This window comes from Melitaea cinxia, chromosome 27, assembly GCF_905220565.1.
Source record: "Melitaea cinxia chromosome 27, ilMelCinx1.1, whole genome shotgun sequence".
In the NCBI taxonomy this organism is placed as follows: Eukaryota; Metazoa; Arthropoda; class Insecta; order Lepidoptera; family Nymphalidae; genus Melitaea; species Melitaea cinxia.
Genome location: NC_059420.1, coordinates 1,208,967 through 1,226,031, shown reverse-complemented (window position 1 = coordinate 1,226,031; position 17,065 = coordinate 1,208,967). Strand labels below are relative to the sequence as shown.

Below are 17,065 nucleotides of genomic sequence, written 5' to 3'. Positions count from 1 at the left end.
AATCGAAAATGAATAATGAAATTGGAAAAAGAATATAATATAAAAATCTAAAAACATATATAAAAAGGACATATTATCAGCATTGAAATAATTTGGGAACATTGTCACTTGAATTAAATTAATGTTTAACAAAATAAACCGAGGAATATTATTTTACTGGTAACATTATTTTATTTGAATTACTGTCAGTCACGTCAGTTACATCCTTTTACGAATTCAAGCAAAAACCAGTACGTCGAGAGCTTTGAAGTTTGCGAAAGCGCGGGAACTTTGAAGTGAAAAGGCGGTCTTTTTTTTTTCAAAAATATTTTATTAATTTTATAATTCATTCACTGGAGTTTTTTATAAATAAATACTTATAAATTAATCAAGAGATGGGGAGAAGTAAGAAAAGGAAAAAGAAGGAGGAAGGTAACGCTGAGGACGACTCGTTGAGCTCCGACTCCGAGTCCATAAAATCTGTTGAGCTAACAGACGCCGAAAGGTATGCCCCGTTTCGGGTAGCCGATTACGTGCGGCACTACCCTGAGAACGGGGGTAATTTTGACTATATTGTATTCCTGGAGAGTACAGAGGCTGACAAGCCAATCGGAACAAGAGACATGATGACACTCGCTAATAGCATAAAAAAATATAATAAAGGCGTGAAACAACTAAAACGCATTAATAAAAGTAAAGTTGGAGTTATCTTTGATAGACCTGCTTTTGCTAACGCGGTCTTAGGCAACAAAAAATATCTTGATGGGTACAAACTTAAAGCTTCCCTTCCGGCTGCCGCTACAGAGGTCACTGGGGTAATTTCTCATGTGCCTATAGAATTATCCAATAAAGAAATATATTCAGCTCTAACTAGCACGAAAAATATTATATCTATACGTAGATTTATGCGACGTGTAAGAGAAAATGGAGAAATAAAATTAATCCCCACAAAAACAATTTCTATAACCTTTTCCTGTCCCAATTTACCAGATAGTGTGGACCTCAACAGCTGGCGGTTCGAAGTACGGCAGTACATCCCGCCAGTAAAGCAGTGTCTAAAGTGTTTAAGATATGGTCATATTGCAAAATTCTGTAAAAATTCACAAAGATGCAGCATTTGTGGCGAAGGTCACAATTTTAAAGATTGTCAGACTCCTTATACTGCAGCCAGTTGCTGTCACTGCTCTGGCAATCACATTGCCATATCCCCTGCATGCCCTGTTAAAAAAGAAAAAATCCAGCTTAACAGAGATAAATTTCAGAAAAAAAGCTTTGTTGATGTTTTAAACAGCTCTCACTTTCCATCATTAAACAAAACTGATCAGTTCTTATCTCTTTTAAATTCCGAAATAATACTCAAATCTATTACAGAAGCTTTAGTAAAACTTATAACACTAAACAAAAATAATGAAATACCTATCTCTTCCCAAAATATTAAAAATGTCCTGCAAGATACATTAAAAAAGGTTACTAATAAATAATTTGTACTTTATGGATACTTTAAATATTGTGCAATGGAATGCTCAGAGTATTCTACACAATCAACATATTTTTAATTATTTCCTTTTGGACAAAAATATTCACATTGCGTTAATTTGTGAGACTTGGTTAAAGCCTTGTCAAAAATTTAAAATACGTCATTACAATGTAATTCGTCTTGATTCAGGAAACACCCACAATGGCGTAGCCATATTAATACATAGCTCTATTTCTTATTCTAAAATTGATACTTTTTATGATGACTCCATTCAAAATGTTGTTGTTCGTATAAAATACTCTAGCAACAAAGAACTTACTATCATAAGCTTTTACAGTCCAACTAATTGCAATCCTGCTTTTTCTAAATCTAAACTAGACAGGTTAATTAAAAGTTTACCAGAACCAATCTTCCTAGCAGGAGATTTTAATGGCCTAAACTCAGCCTGGGGCTGTTCTACTTCTAATTGTCGAGGCAAAGACATTTTAGAGTCTATCAATAACAATAATTTGGTTATACTTAATGACGGAAGTATGACCACTGTTGGTTCGCACATATGGAGACAGAATGCTCTTGACTTAACCATAGTATCACCTTCATTGGCTCTAGAGTGTGACTGGTCAGTACATGACGATCCCTTAGGCAGCTACCACTTTCCTGTAATCACAAAAATTTTACTTAATAACAATCATTACAATGCCACTCCTATTCCCAATAGTAGCTCACTACCCTGCTTCCCTAACCTGAACAACGTTGATTGGAACATTTATAATTTAAATGTCCAACTATTGCTCACTGAATTTTCTCTTGATACACAAGACCCCCTTCATAACTACACAAAATTTACAGATATTTTACACTCAGCACTGTGGAAATCATCTTCTATTTCTAAGCACTCTTTGGTTAATACAGCTTTATCTTCATGCTCTCCTTCTAACTTAAATAAAAAAAAAAAACTTCTTCCTTGGTGGAATTTCAATTGCACCAAAGCCGTATTAAATAGCAAAAACGCTTATTTGACTTTTAAATCTGATCCCACTGAGGCTAATTACATTAATTTTAAAAGACTACAAGCCACCAAAAAATATATTATCAGAAATGAGAGAAGAAACAGTTGGATAAAACTTTGTGAACAATTTAACAGATCGACTCCTATATCAGTCATTTGGACGTATATGCGAAAATTTAACAAAAGCTATTTTCCACCTTCCCATAACAACTCTGACTATTCTTGGATCTTTGATTTTCTCAAAAAATATACTCCAGATACTGTAGAGCCAGCCTTTAATCTTAATTCTTTCTGCCATATTCTTCCTAATCAAAATTTTATTATAAAATCTTTTACCATTGTCGAATTAAATTCTGCTATTTCATCCAGAAAAGACTCTACACCTGGCCTTGACTACATTTCATATAAAATGCTTAAACACCTGTCTTCTCAATCTAAACTAATTTTATTAAATATCCTGAATCTTCTTTGGGAGCATAATCTTATTCCTATGGATTGGAAGGTTGATTGTTTAGTACCTATCTTAAAACCCAACAAGGACAAGTTTAACTTTGATTCATATAGACCTATAGCATTGACTTCTTGCATGGGAAAAATATTTGAACAACTTTTAAAACAAAGATTGGAACATTTCATAGAGTCTAATCATATTTTACCTTCTAATCAGTTTGGTTTTAGAAGAGGCAGGTCTTCAAGGGAGAGCATTGCTCACTTACATCTTGATATTTATAATGCTATACAATCAAAGCAAGCTCTCGCTGGAGTTTTCTTCGATGTAGTTGGAGCCTTTAATAATGTTAACCATCATATTCTATCCACGGAATTAGCTGCGATTGGTTTACCTGTAAAAGTTATACAATGGATTTTTAATTTTTTGCACAGTAGGAAGGTATTTGTTAAGTATAATAATAGACTTATTGGTCCAAGGCTTTCTCATAAAGGTACATGTCAAGGTAGCATTTTGAGTCCATTGATTTTCACACTTTATATACATAGATTAAACTTAATTCTAGGCTCTCATATATACAATTTACAGTTTGCTGATGATTTGGTAGTCTATTGTTCTAGTAATAATATAACTACCCTAAATCTTAAGTTAAACGAAGCTTTAGTTAAATTAAATTCTTATTTTAATTATCTTGCATTGGACATTAGCTTTGAAAAGTCTAAAGTCATAGTTTTTAATAAAGTAGGGTCTGAAAGAATTAAAATAAACTATAATAATATATCTCTTCTTATCACAAATGAAGTTAAATTTTTAGGTGTTATATTCATGAATAACTTATCATGGAACAAATATGTAGACCACATAGTTGATAGAGCTCTTAAGGCTCTTAATATTTTAAAGTCTCTTGCAAAAACATATTGGGGTTCTGATCCAAAAATCCTTCTTACCCTATATAAATCTCTTGTACGCAGTCATTTTGAATATGGATTTCTATGTTTTTCTGCTAATGACAAGTTGGTTAACAAATTAAATATTATTCAAAATCACAGTCTGAGACTTATCACTGGCGCCATGAAAACAACCCCAATTAATTCGTTACAGGTCGAGTGCAACATTTCCCCTTTACACCTTAGATTTAAATATTTGAAATACTGTTTTTTGCTAAAACTGTTTTCCATTAGTAATCATCCTCTAATTAAAAAGCTTAATTACTTACATAGTAAATATCCTGTAAATGCTCCATTAACTTCTAATAACCCATTTATTCTCTTCGAATATTCATTCATGTTAAATCTAAATAACCAACACAAAATACACAGTTCTAGCAATTGGATGTGTTACGAAAAGGAGTTTGACTGTCTTATTAATCAAATCGATATTATTATTGACCATAAGCTAAAAGAGCGCCAGGAAGTTTACAACCTCATAGCACAATACTCTGATAAGTTCAAACAAGTTTACACAGATGGATCAAAAAATGATATAAATGTTTCCATGGCCTATTATGTACCTCATCTGAAGTTTGGCCAAGGCGTCAGATTGAAAAAGGAGATATCAATATTTACAGCTGAAGCTCTAGCAATTACTGCTGCCCTAGAATTCATTAAAAAACAAACTAATCAATATTGGCTGATCATTACTGACAGTATGAGCGTTCTAAAGGCTTTAGATAATTATCAATTCAGTGCTAATACAAACTTCATCATTTTAGAAATAAGACATCTCCTTTATCAACTATCCAGAAGAAACTACAACATCAAATTATTGTGGACACCTTCACATATAGGAGTAAGGGGAAATGAACATGTGGACTTTCTGGCACGTTCAATTGTTGACAGTGACAGCGGCAGCCCTGTTGATGAGAATGTTGCCGTACCATACACTGATCTATTAGTTGCTATTAAATCAAAAATCCTATCTGATTGGCGTGATCTTTGGCGACAAACCTTGTTAAGAAAAGGATCTTGGTATGCTCAGATAAATCAAGATATTGGAAAAAGTCCTTGGTTTATTAAATCGCATCAACATAGAAGCAGAAAATATTATACAATACTATGCCGCTTGAGATTTGGACATTGCAGATTTAATGCACATTTGAATCGTATGCGTATCATCTCATCGCCCGTTTGCCCACATTGCACCAACAACTCTACACAGTCTTTAGATCACATATTTTTTGAATGCTCCGCTTTTAATCTGGAACGCCTCTTATTTATAGCCAACTTGTTATCAACTTCTGGACCAAAAAATGTCCCGCGCAATACACAAGATTTATTGACTAATTTGGATAACTATACTAGTATATTTGAATTTATTTGCAATACTATCAATGATATTTGAAACAGGATCAGGACCTTCATTCATCGGATGTGAAATTTTATTTTGATATTTCAGGCTTCGGCCTATTACAGACTTGGTTTCGACCTCGCCTATCACTTATAGACAAAGAAGAGTAGACGAAAATATGAAATTTCAGACTTGGTTTCGGCCTTACTCTACCAGTCATCGAATCAGAAGAACAATAAAGTTACTTCAGACTTGGCTCCGGCCTTTTGATATATCAGAACGAAACTTACAAATTCAGACTAGGCTGTATGGATTATAGTCCTTTGCCTTTCCCTATTGGGGATAAATTTTAAAACAACAACAACAACAGTACGTCGAGAAAAAAGCGCGGGAACTTTGAAGTGAAAAGGCGGTCTTTTTTTTTCAAAAATATTTTATTAATTTTATAATTCATTCACTGGAGTTTTTTATAAATAAATACTTATAAATTAATCAAGAGATGGGGAGAAGTAAGAAAAGGAAAAAGAAGGAGGAAGGTAACGCTGAGGACGACTCGTTGAGCTCCGACTCCGAGTCCATAAAATCTGTTGAGCTAACAGACGCCGAAAGGTATGCCCCGTTTCGGGTAGCCGATTACGTGCGGCACTACCCTGAGAACGGGGGTAATTTTGACTATATTGTATTCCTGGAGAGTACAGAGGCTGACAAGCCAATCGGAACAAGAGACATGATGACACTCGCTAATAGCATAAAAAAATATAATAAAGGCGTGAAACAACTAAAACGCATTAATAAAAGTAAAGTTGGAGTTATCTTTGATAGACCTGCTTTTGCTAACGCGGTCTTAGGCAACAAAAAATATCTTGATGGGTACAAACTTAAAGCTTCCCTTCCGGCTGCCGCTACAGAGGTCACTGGGGTAATTTCTCATGTGCCTATAGAATTATCCAATAAAGAAATATATTCAGCTCTAACTAGCACGAAAAATATTATATCTATACGTAGATTTATGCGACGTGTAAGAGAAAATGGAGAAATAAAATTAATCCCCACAAAAACAATTTCTATAACCTTTTCCTGTCCCAATTTACCAGATAGTGTGGACCTCAACAGCTGGCGGTTCGAAGTACGGCAGTACATCCCGCCAGTAAAGCAGTGTCTAAAGTGTTTAAGATATGGTCATATTGCAAAATTCTGTAAAAATTCACAAAGATGCAGCATTTGTGGCGAAGGTCACAATTTTAAAGATTGTCAGACTCCTTATACTGCAGCCAGTTGCTGTCACTGCTCTGGCAATCACATTGCCATATCCCCTGCATGCCCTGTTAAAAAAGAAAAAATCCAGCTTAACAGAGATAAATTTCAGAAAAAAAGCTTTGTTGATGTTTTAAACAGCTCTCACTTTCCATCATTAAACAAAACTGATCAGTTCTTATCTCTTTTAAATTCCGAAATAATACTCAAATCTATTACAGAAGCTTTAGTAAAACTTATAACACTAAACAAAAATAATGAAATACCTATCTCTTCCCAAAATATTAAAAATGTCCTGCAAGATACATTAAAAAAGGTTACTAATAAATAATTTGTACTTTATGGATACTTTAAATATTGTGCAATGGAATGCTCAGAGTATTCTACACAATCAACATATTTTTAATTATTTCCTTTTGGACAAAAATATTCACATTGCGTTAATTTGTGAGACTTGGTTAAAGCCTTGTCAAAAATTTAAGATACGTCATTACAATGTAATTCGTCTTGATTCAGGAAACACCCACAATGGCGTAGCCATATTAATACATAGCTCTATTTCTTATTCTAAAATTGATACTTTTTATGATGACTCCATTCAAAATGTTGTTGTTCGTATAAAATACTCTAGCAACAAAGAACTTACTATCATAAGCTTTTACAGTCCAACTAATTGCAATCCTGCTTTTTCTAAATCTAAACTAGACAGGTTAATTAAAAGTTTACCAGAACCAATCTTCCTAGCAGGAGATTTTAATGGCCTAAACTCAGCCTGGGGCTGTTCTACTTCTAATTGTCGAGGCAAAGACATTTTAGAGTCTATCAATAACAATAATTTGGTTATACTTAATGACGGAAGTATGACCACTGTTGGTTCGCACATATGGAGACAGAATGCTCTTGACTTAACCATAGTATCACCTTCATTGGCTCTAGAGTGTGACTGGTCAGTACATGACGATCCCTTAGGCAGCTACCACTTTCCTGTAATCACAAAAATTTTACTTAATAACAATCATTACAATGCCACTCCTATTCCCAATAGTAGCTCACTACCCTGCTTCCCTAACCTGAACAACGTTGATTGGAACATTTATAATTTAAATGTCCAACTATTGCTCACTGAATTTTCTCTTGATACACAAGACCCCCTTCATAACTACACAAAATTTACAGATATTTTACACTCAGCACTGTGGAAATCATCTTCTATTTCTAAGCACTCTTTGGTTAATACAGCTTTATCTTCATGCTCTCCTTCTAACTTAAATAAAAAAAAAAAACTTCTTCCTTGGTGGAATTTCAATTGCACCAAAGCCGTATTAAATAGCAAAAACGCTTATTTGACTTTTAAATCTGATCCCACTGAGGCTAATTACATTAATTTTAAAAGACTACAAGCCACCAAAAAATATATTATCAGAAATGAGAGAAGAAACAGTTGGATAAAACTTTGTGAACAATTTAACAGATCGACTCCTATATTAGTCATTTGGACGTATATGCGAAAATTTAACAAAAGCTATTCTCCACCTTCCCATAACAACTCTGACTATTCTTGGATCTTTGATTTTCTCAAAAAATATACTCCAGATACTGTAGAGCCAGCCTTTAATCTTAATTCTTTCTGCCATATTCTTCCTAATCAAAATTTTATTATAAAATCTTTTACCATTGTCGAATTAAATTCTGCTATTTCATCCAGAAAAGACTCTACACCTGGCCTTGACTACATTTCATATAAAATGCTTAAACACCTGTCTTCTCAATCTAAACTAATTTTATTAAATATCCTGAATCTTCTTTGGGAGCATAATCTTATTCCTATGGATTGGAAGGTTGATTGTTTAGTACCTATCTTAAAACCCAACAAGGACAAGTTTAACTTTGATTCATATAGACCTATAGCATTGACTTCTTGCATGGGAAAAATATTTGAACAACTTTTAAAACAAAGATTGGAACATTTCATAGAGTCTAATCATATTTTACCTTCTAATCAGTTTGGTTTTAGAAGAGGCAGGTCTTCAAGGGAGAGCATTGCTCACTTACATCTTGATATTTATAATGCTATACAATCAAAGCAAGCTCTCGCTGGAGTTTTCTTCGATGTAGTTGGAGCCTTTAATAATGTTAACCATCATATTCTATCCACGGAATTAGCTGCGATTGGTTTACCTGTAAAAGTTATACAATGGATTTTTAATTTTTTGCACAGTAGGAAGGTATTTGTTAAGTATAATAATAGACTTATTGGTCCAAGGCTTTCTCATAAAGGTACATGTCAAGGTAGCATTTTGAGTCCATTGATTTTCACACTTTATATACATAGATTAAACTTAATTCTAGGCTCTCATATATACAATTTACAGTTTGCTGATGATTTGGTAGTCTATTGTTCTAGTAATAATATAACTACCCTAAATCTTAAGTTAAACGAAGCTTTAGTTAAATTAAATTCTTATTTTAATTATCTTGCATTGGACATTAGCTTTGAAAAGTCTAAAGTCATAGTTTTTAATAAAGTAGGGTCTGAAAGAATTAAAATAAACTATAATAATATATCTCTTCTTACCACAAATGAAGTTAAATTTTTAGGTGTTATATTCATGAATAACTTATCATGGAACAAATATGTAGACCACATAGTTGATAGAGCTCTTAAGGCTCTTAATATTTTAAAGTCTCTTGCAAAAACATATTGGGGTTCTGATCCAAAAATCCTTCTTACCCTATATAAATCTCTTGTACGCAGTCATTTTGAATATGGATTTCTATGTTTTTCTGCTAATGACAAGTTGGTTAACAAATTAAATATTATTCAAAATCACAGCCTGAGACTTATCACTGGCGCCATGAAAACAACCCCAATTAATTCGTTACAGGTCGAGTGCAACATTTCCCCTTTACACCTTAGATTTAAATATTTGAAATACTGTTTTTTGCTAAAACTGTTTTCCATTAGTAATCATCCTCTAATTAAAAAGCTTAATTACTTACATAGTAAATATCCTGTAAATGCTCCATTAACTTCTAATAACCCATTTATTCTCTTCGAATATTCATTCATGTTAAATCTAAATAACCAACACAAAATACACAGTTCTAGCAATTGGATGTGTTACGAAAAGGAGTTTGACTGTCTTATTAATCAAATCGATATTATTATTGACCATAAGCTAAAAGAGCGCCAGGAAGTTTACAACCTCATAGCACAATACTCTGATAAGTTCAAACAAGTTTACACAGATGGATCAAAAAATGATATAAATGTCTCCATGGCCTATTATGTACCTCATCTGAAGTTTGGCCAAGGCGTCAGATTGAAAAAGGAGATATCAATATTTACAGCTGAAGCTCTAGCAATTACTGCTGCCCTAGAATTCATTAAAAAACAAACTAATCAATATTGGCTGATCATTACTGACAGTATGAGCGTTCTAAAGGCTTTAGATAATTATCAATTCAGTGCTAATACAAACTTCATCATTTTAGAAATAAGACATCTCCTTCATCAACTATCCAGAAGAAACTACAACATCAAATTATTGTGGACACCTTCACATATAGGAGTAAGGGGAAATGAACATGTGGACTTTCTGGCACGTTCAATTGTTGACAGTGACAGCGGCAGCCCTGTTGATGAGAATGTTGCCGTACCATACACTGATCTATTAGTTGCTATTAAATCAAAAATCCTATCTGATTGGCGTGATCTTTGGCGACAAACCTTGTTAAGAAAAGGATCTTGGTATGCTCAGATAAATCAAGATATTGGAAAAAGTCCTTGGTTTACTAAATCGCATCAACATAGAAGCAGAAAATATTATACAATACTATGCCGCTTGAGATTTGGACATTGCAGATTTAATGCACATTTGAATCGTATGCGTATCATCTCATCGCCCGTTTGCCCACATTGCACCAACAACTCTACACAGTCTTTAGATCACATATTTTTTGAATGCTCCGCTTTTAATCTGGAACGCCTCTTATTTATAGCCAACTTGTTATCAACTTCTGGACCAAAAAATGTCCCGCGCAATACACAAGATTTATTGACTAATTTGGATAACTATACTAGTATATTTGAATTTATTTGCAATACTATCAATGATATTTGAAACAGGATCAGGACCTTCATTCATCGGATGTGAAATTTTATTTTGATATTTCAGGCTTCGGCCTATTACAGACTTGGTTTCGACCTCGCCTATCACTTATAGACAAAGAAGAGTAGACGAAAATATGAAATTTCAGACTTGGTTTCGGCCTTACTCTACCAGTCATCGAATCAGAAGAACAATAAAGTTACTTCAGACTTGGCTCCGGCCTTTTGATATATCAGAACGAAACTTACAAATTCAGACTAGGCTGTATGGATTATAGTCCTTTGCCTTTCCCTATTGGGGATAAATTTTAAAACAACAACAACCAGTACGTCGAGAAAACTTTTAGAAGTTTTATTTAAAATATAAATAGGAATTAACTGTTTATCGCCATAATACTTTAACAAACATTGAAATTATGACTGTGGATGTAACTGACCCTTGGTACCTGCGACTCAGTGAAGAATTCGACGCGTTCTGTAAAAAAGTCGATGGTAAACAATTTTTTTTAAATATAAATGTTTCATTCGACTATTTTTTGATAAACACAACTGACGAGCATTTTTATATTTTTAAGATAAAATAGACAAACAGCAGCAACAGTTAAAGGCTTGCAAGAAAAGAAATGAACTAGAAAACAAACTCGCACAGGAATTAAAGATTAAAGTGAGTTTATTATTCTTTATATTTTTACTTTAGGGTAAGAAATAGAAAAAAAAAAAAAAAAAAAAACAACTAATGTATTTTTTAATACAATTTTTTTGAAATTAAATATGATTGTATTAATAAATAAAAATTCTTCAGGGTTGCATCAAGCTATCACAATCCACCGCAAAAGCTTGCAACAAATTACCAAATGATGTTTTTTTATATGACTGGGTTGGCAATCAAACATGGTCAACCTAAGACTAATCGGTTACCATTAGTCTAATGAACCCCTGCAACACCAGAAGCATCACAAGTGTATCGCCGACCCTACCCCTACCCCTGACCCTCCTCAGGGACTCCCTACCTTATTCACCTCAGGAACACAACACTTCTTGAGAGTTGTGTTATTTAGCTATGAACTCCTGTAAGATTGAAACTTTCTCAAATCGGCTGGTCCAGATTTTAAACTGTATATTTTCTGCTAAGCCCTAAGTCAATAAAATCATGCTGACCGTCATCCATCTTCAATCTACACCGTTTTTTTATCTTGAATTTAATATTTCCAGGATGAACTAACACAGCAGCTGTCGGAGCTATCTCGTCGGGATAGCGAGTTGGACAGGGTGTGTGCTGCCTTTGAGGCTAGACTCACGATCGCAGACAGTGATCAAAATAGGCTAGACAATGCTAAGTAAGTTTTATCATATACACAGGTTGTCAACGAGCTTAAGGTATTAAGAATATTCTATATATTATGTCTAAATACTGCTCATAAAATAACAATGAACTTTAAAAAAAAATTAAAGAACCCTATGCCAAAAGGAAAAACTAATTTGGGTTCCTTTCAGACCATTAAGGTGTATCATTAAAACTAGCTTAGTGAATCCAAACACACAAAATATGCCTTATATCATTTTGAAAAAAGACATATACTTTTAAACTGCTGAATTGCTTTTTCCCAAACATTACGTTAAAACATAAATATAACCGTAAGAAAAAGTTCAATTAAAATAACCACACTGAAATCAGTCAACTCTGACGTGAGCTACAATGCCGAAGTGAGGTTGGGCACATCAGGAAATATCGTGCTCAAAATCTGGAGGCGCCCGACTGTCCAAGTATCTCGGTCTTATAAAAGTCTCTTCAGCCTGTAATATCCCACTTTTAGGTATAGGCCTCTTTCCCCATGTAAGAGAAGGATCAGAGCTTAATTCGCCAAGCTCCAATGCGGGTTGGCGGATATATTCCATACCATGAGTAACAATCGCTATCAGGTGTACATGATAACAACCGGTACCGACGGCTTAACGTGCTCTCCGAGTCAGTGAAAAGACTCACAAGGACTGCACGAACACCCAGACCACGAAAAACATCTGTATGGCCAATACAAATGTTTGTCATGTGCATGAATCGAACCCACAACCACCAGCGCGATAGCCACTAACCAGTGCTGTGATCATTGCGCTAACGCGTCGTCCAGGGTCGTCTTAAAGAATATCATCACTCATCATCATCATCACTTCAACCTATGGCAGTCCACTGCTGGACATAGGCCTCCCCAAGTTCCCGCCAGACATCCCGGTTTTCCGCAATCCTTATCCAGCCTACACCGGCAATCTTACGTAGATCGTCGGTCCAACGAGCCGGAGGACGTCCCACACTGCGTTTGCCCAGACTATCACAAATAAATAAGAAAATAAAGAATATCACAGCTAAATAATTCTGTTTTCAAGCAGTGTTGTGTTAATGTGGTGAGTAAGGTGACCATAGCGCTAGCGATGAGGCGTCTATAAGCTACGGTAATCACTTACCATCAAGTGCCATCCTAGTTATATAAAAACAAAAAATATATTTAAAAAAATCAATCGAAATTACACTATATACTGCTGAATAGATGCCCCCAAATAATTATGTTAATTAATACATAACATACATGTTTCAGAGAGAGCTATCAACTGGCGAAAGAATTGACAGGAATCAGGCTCGACTTCAGCGCACCACCTAACATCGCTAAAGGATGTATCCTTTTAAATGAAATTACGCTATTAATTTGATGATCATCTGTCTGTGCGTAGCATTAATTTTATATGTATGATGGGCTATGGGATAAAGGTTGTATTATTATTTGGGGCCATCGATAAATTACGTCAAAAGTTAGGGGGGGGGGGGGGTGGTTCAGGTCGACGAAGTGTGACAAGGGGTCCAAAATTTTGTAAGTTCACGTTTTAAAATATAATATCCAATTATTAGTTGAATGGAAATAAAAAAAGGTAACCGATGTTTTAATTTAATATAATTAGTACCCGGGTGACCGAGCTAAGCTCGGTATTTTTAGTAAATCGTGTTTTTTGGAAATCATAAAGTATAAATACGAATTACATATTGATAAAATATGAATAATATTTTTCGATTTTACCGACATAATAATAAAAAATAATAACAGTCTATTTAAATTAAAAATAACGAGTGCAATTAGAAAAAGAAAAAGAAAAAATAATTGATCAGGGACATGTGGATTTGAACCATGATCTTAACGGTTGATCCCGAGCGGCCGATTTCCCACCGAGCTATTTCAACTACATTAACTTATGCGAAATTTACCTTCGTATTCTAACGATATTTTTTTCAATTCCTAAAAACAGGGATAAAACGACATTTCCTGAAAATGAAACCTAGCTAGATAGATTTATCTCCCCCGAAACCCCCTAAATACTAAATTTTATGAAAATCGTTGGAGCCGTTTCCGAGATTCAGATTCTATATATATATATATATATATATATATATATATATATATATATACAAGAATTGCTCGTTTAATAGTATAAGATAATATTATATATTTTTATAATTTTTTAAATTTGTAGTCTTTAGACTATTTGGAAGCTCCTTTTCTATATTTTCAGGACGCGGGCGTAGGTTATACTCGCACTCTTTACAATATTATGTAGGTAGTACTTAAAAAGATTATAACGAAATTGTAACGTCCACCAAACACGTGTCTATCGTGTGGCGGAGGGAGTAACTCAGAGCAGTGCCTAGGACTTGCGACCCAGGTGTAGGTTTAAGGAGGCCCCCTTTGAGATACGTATCAACGCTCACCTTCACTGCTCGAGTTATACGTCCCTCCTAGCCAAATTAATCGTAATAGATAACAATTAATTCGACAATAAATTAGTATGACGGCGCTAGTGTTGACAAATTTATATAGGTATATATTGTTTTTATTTATGAACTAGCTGACCCGGCGAACTTCGTATCGCCTAACACAAACTTTATCGTATGGTATTAAAGTTCAAATTGACTTTTAAGTATTATCACAAATCTTTTGTATGGGAGTATAGAAAAGTGTTGTTTTTAGACTTTTTCAGGAAATTTAAATTTTTTTTTTTGAATGTTTCTCTCCGTAAGAACCATTCTCGTACTTCAAGGAATATTTTAAAAAAAGAATTAGCGAAATCGGTCCAACCGTTCTCGAGTTTTGCGCTTAGCAACACATTCAGCGACTCATTTTTATATTATAGATAAAATAAATAAATAAATAATTAATTCAATAAATTTAGTGAGTAAGAATTTCATAATCAGCCTTTTACAGTCCACAGCCGGACGTAAGCCTCCCCTAGGTATAAGAATTAGAGGTGTGAAATTGCAAAATATGTGTATGGAGGGTCTCATAAATGTTACCATCTGTGACAAGGACAGGGGATGGGTCCAAAAATCGTGAAATTCGTGTGACGCAATTTGTGGATGGCCTCTTTTTACCATTAAATTCCTCTGTATTTATGAGATATTTCTATTGGCAAGTATGAATCCAAAAGTTATAATTTATTAATTGAGGCGATACAGGTCCTAATGGCCTATTCTACCTCCTGCTGTTAAATTCTATTTGTAACTTATTTGCAAGATAAAATTTGCCCACATCCGGTGAGACAGGCTATCAATATGACAGGATGCGAATGCTAGCGCGACCCCATCTCGCCCCTTCCACACGGACGACTGCTCACACGTGGTGGTTTTTTAGTCAGTAGGAGTCTGACATAACCCATCCGTGATGGATTTTCCCACGTAAAAAAAGGTCCTCAATATGATTATTATTGAACGATAAAATATCCTTAACAAATGTACCCAGATGTGAAGAACGAAGCCCGAAAACTTCTATTACCGTTTGAAATGCAAGTAAACAGCGACGCCCTCTGGGAGCTCGTGAAGACAGCGTCCGATCCCTCGTGGCCGGACAAGGAGAACCACGCGCCTAATTAAATATGTATTTAATTATCTTATTATTGAAGTAAAACTTGTTTACGCACGCTGGACTGGGGGAGTACGCTGGTGTATGGGTGACGAGAGCGTTACGAAAAGTGTGATCGGGCGAAGCGAACGGAGCAAGAGAGGTGCGAGCACACATTTTCTTTCTCTCACAGCCAGTTTCGTATATCTAAGACACGGTGCAGGTCTATTGCTATAGAAGTTTTACTTCAGTCGTGTGGTCTAAAGCAACTCGTTTTTTTATTATTATTATTAAATAAAGTATATTTAACTTATCAAAAAGCTTTATCATTTTACAGCAGATACGCTTCAGCCTGTAATATCCCACTACTGGGCATAGGCCTCTTTCCCCATGTAGGAGAAGGATCAGAGCTTAATCCACCACGCTGCTCCAATGCGGGTTGGCGGATATAGCAGATATTCTACCATAATTATATTGGTATTTGTAAAAAAAACTTCTTTCCAGTCTGGGTAACCTTGTGGGTCTCCCCACCGTGTCTCAGAGAGCACGTAAAGGCCGGCGCCCACTGACGGCGTGGCACGGCATGGCACGGCAGGTTGTGCAGAGGCAACCCGCGGCGTGCTGTAACATCCCGCGGCGTGCTGCGGCATCCCGTGGCGTTCCGTGGCATGCCGTGGCATCCTTCTGAAAGCCCAGTCACTCTGGCATCCATCAGTTTTGCTCCGCGCGTGTTCGATTTTGGTTGTGTCGTTATGGTTGACTGGGATTTAGTTTTAATAGCACTTCTAGCTGAAGATGAAGAGAGACAAATAAGAAGTGCTAATTTGACGAAAAGACAATTCTGGGTGCATAATTTATGGAGAACAAGATCTACAAATGGTGAATTCAGCAACTTGTTTAATGATTTGAGATACGACATGCGAAAATTCTATGATTATTACAGAATGGACTATGAAAAATTTGAAAAGTTAAGTCATTTGCTAAAATCGCATATAAAGAAAAACAAAACTAATTTTCGATCGCCTATACCTGTTACCGAGAGATTGTCTGTATGTTTAAGGTAAGTATATATTACATTACAATGATTCATATACCAACGCGTAATACATACAGCTTCCCAGCTAACTTGTTCTAGCTATTATATATTACAATCTAAGTTATGGTATGTGGATAGCTGTTTGTCATTAAGGTAATTGTATAAGGGTATTCTGTGTTCGCGCTCATGGAAGCAAGACATGCGCTCATGAGCGGCAGGTGACACCACGGAGCATTTACTAATATTAAATTAAAAGTCTTGATATATTTAGTAATTATTTATTTTTATAATCAGCTATCTACCACAACTGCTACATGGTGGCACTTGACCATCAATCCAGTTGTGTACCTACAGTACATTATGACAAAAATGAAAGTATTATAAAATTTTATGAATTTTCATAGTCCGCCAATTCACTATTGGAGTTATTGTCATGTATATCATTATTATTATGACGTCTGGATATAGCAGTAGGTATGTATTCTATATGTGTAGCACCATAGTTTGGTTCGGTGTTATATTGTTGTTCGGCCTTACTAAATGAACAAAAATTGTGTAAAGGATTTGATCTTTCGATTATTGTATTATGGG

At 34.9% G+C, this 17,065-nt stretch overlaps 1 protein-coding gene across 1 annotated transcript; it reads left to right on the top strand.

Annotated features, from left to right (window-relative positions):
- The first annotated feature begins 10,957 nt into the window (after window positions 1-10,957).
- On the top strand, window positions 10,958-15,613 carry LOC123667209. Its single transcript, XM_045601167.1, has 5 exons — window positions 10,958-11,056; window positions 11,140-11,228; window positions 11,777-11,901; window positions 13,153-13,229; window positions 15,340-15,613. Exons 1-5 carry the CDS (start codon window positions 10,981-10,983, stop codon window positions 15,468-15,470), a joined length of 498 nt encoding a protein of 165 aa, XP_045457123.1. The 5' UTR covers window positions 10,958-10,980; the 3' UTR covers window positions 15,471-15,613.
- The last annotated feature ends 1,452 nt before the right edge of the window (window positions 15,614-17,065 follow it).

Excerpts from the sequence above, each read along its gene's own strand:
- LOC123667209 (XM_045601167.1), top strand. The coding sequence starts at position 10,981 with ATGACTGTGGATGTAACTGACCCTTGGTACCTGCGACTCAGTGAAGAA. Across the intron at positions 11,229-11,776 it reads CACAGGAATTAAAGATTAAA|GATGAACTAACACAGCAGCT; the intron begins GTGAGTTTATTA and ends TAATATTTCCAG. Across the intron at positions 13,230-15,339 it reads ACCTAACATCGCTAAAGGAT|ATGTGAAGAACGAAGCCCGA; the intron begins GTATCCTTTTAA and ends AAATGTACCCAG.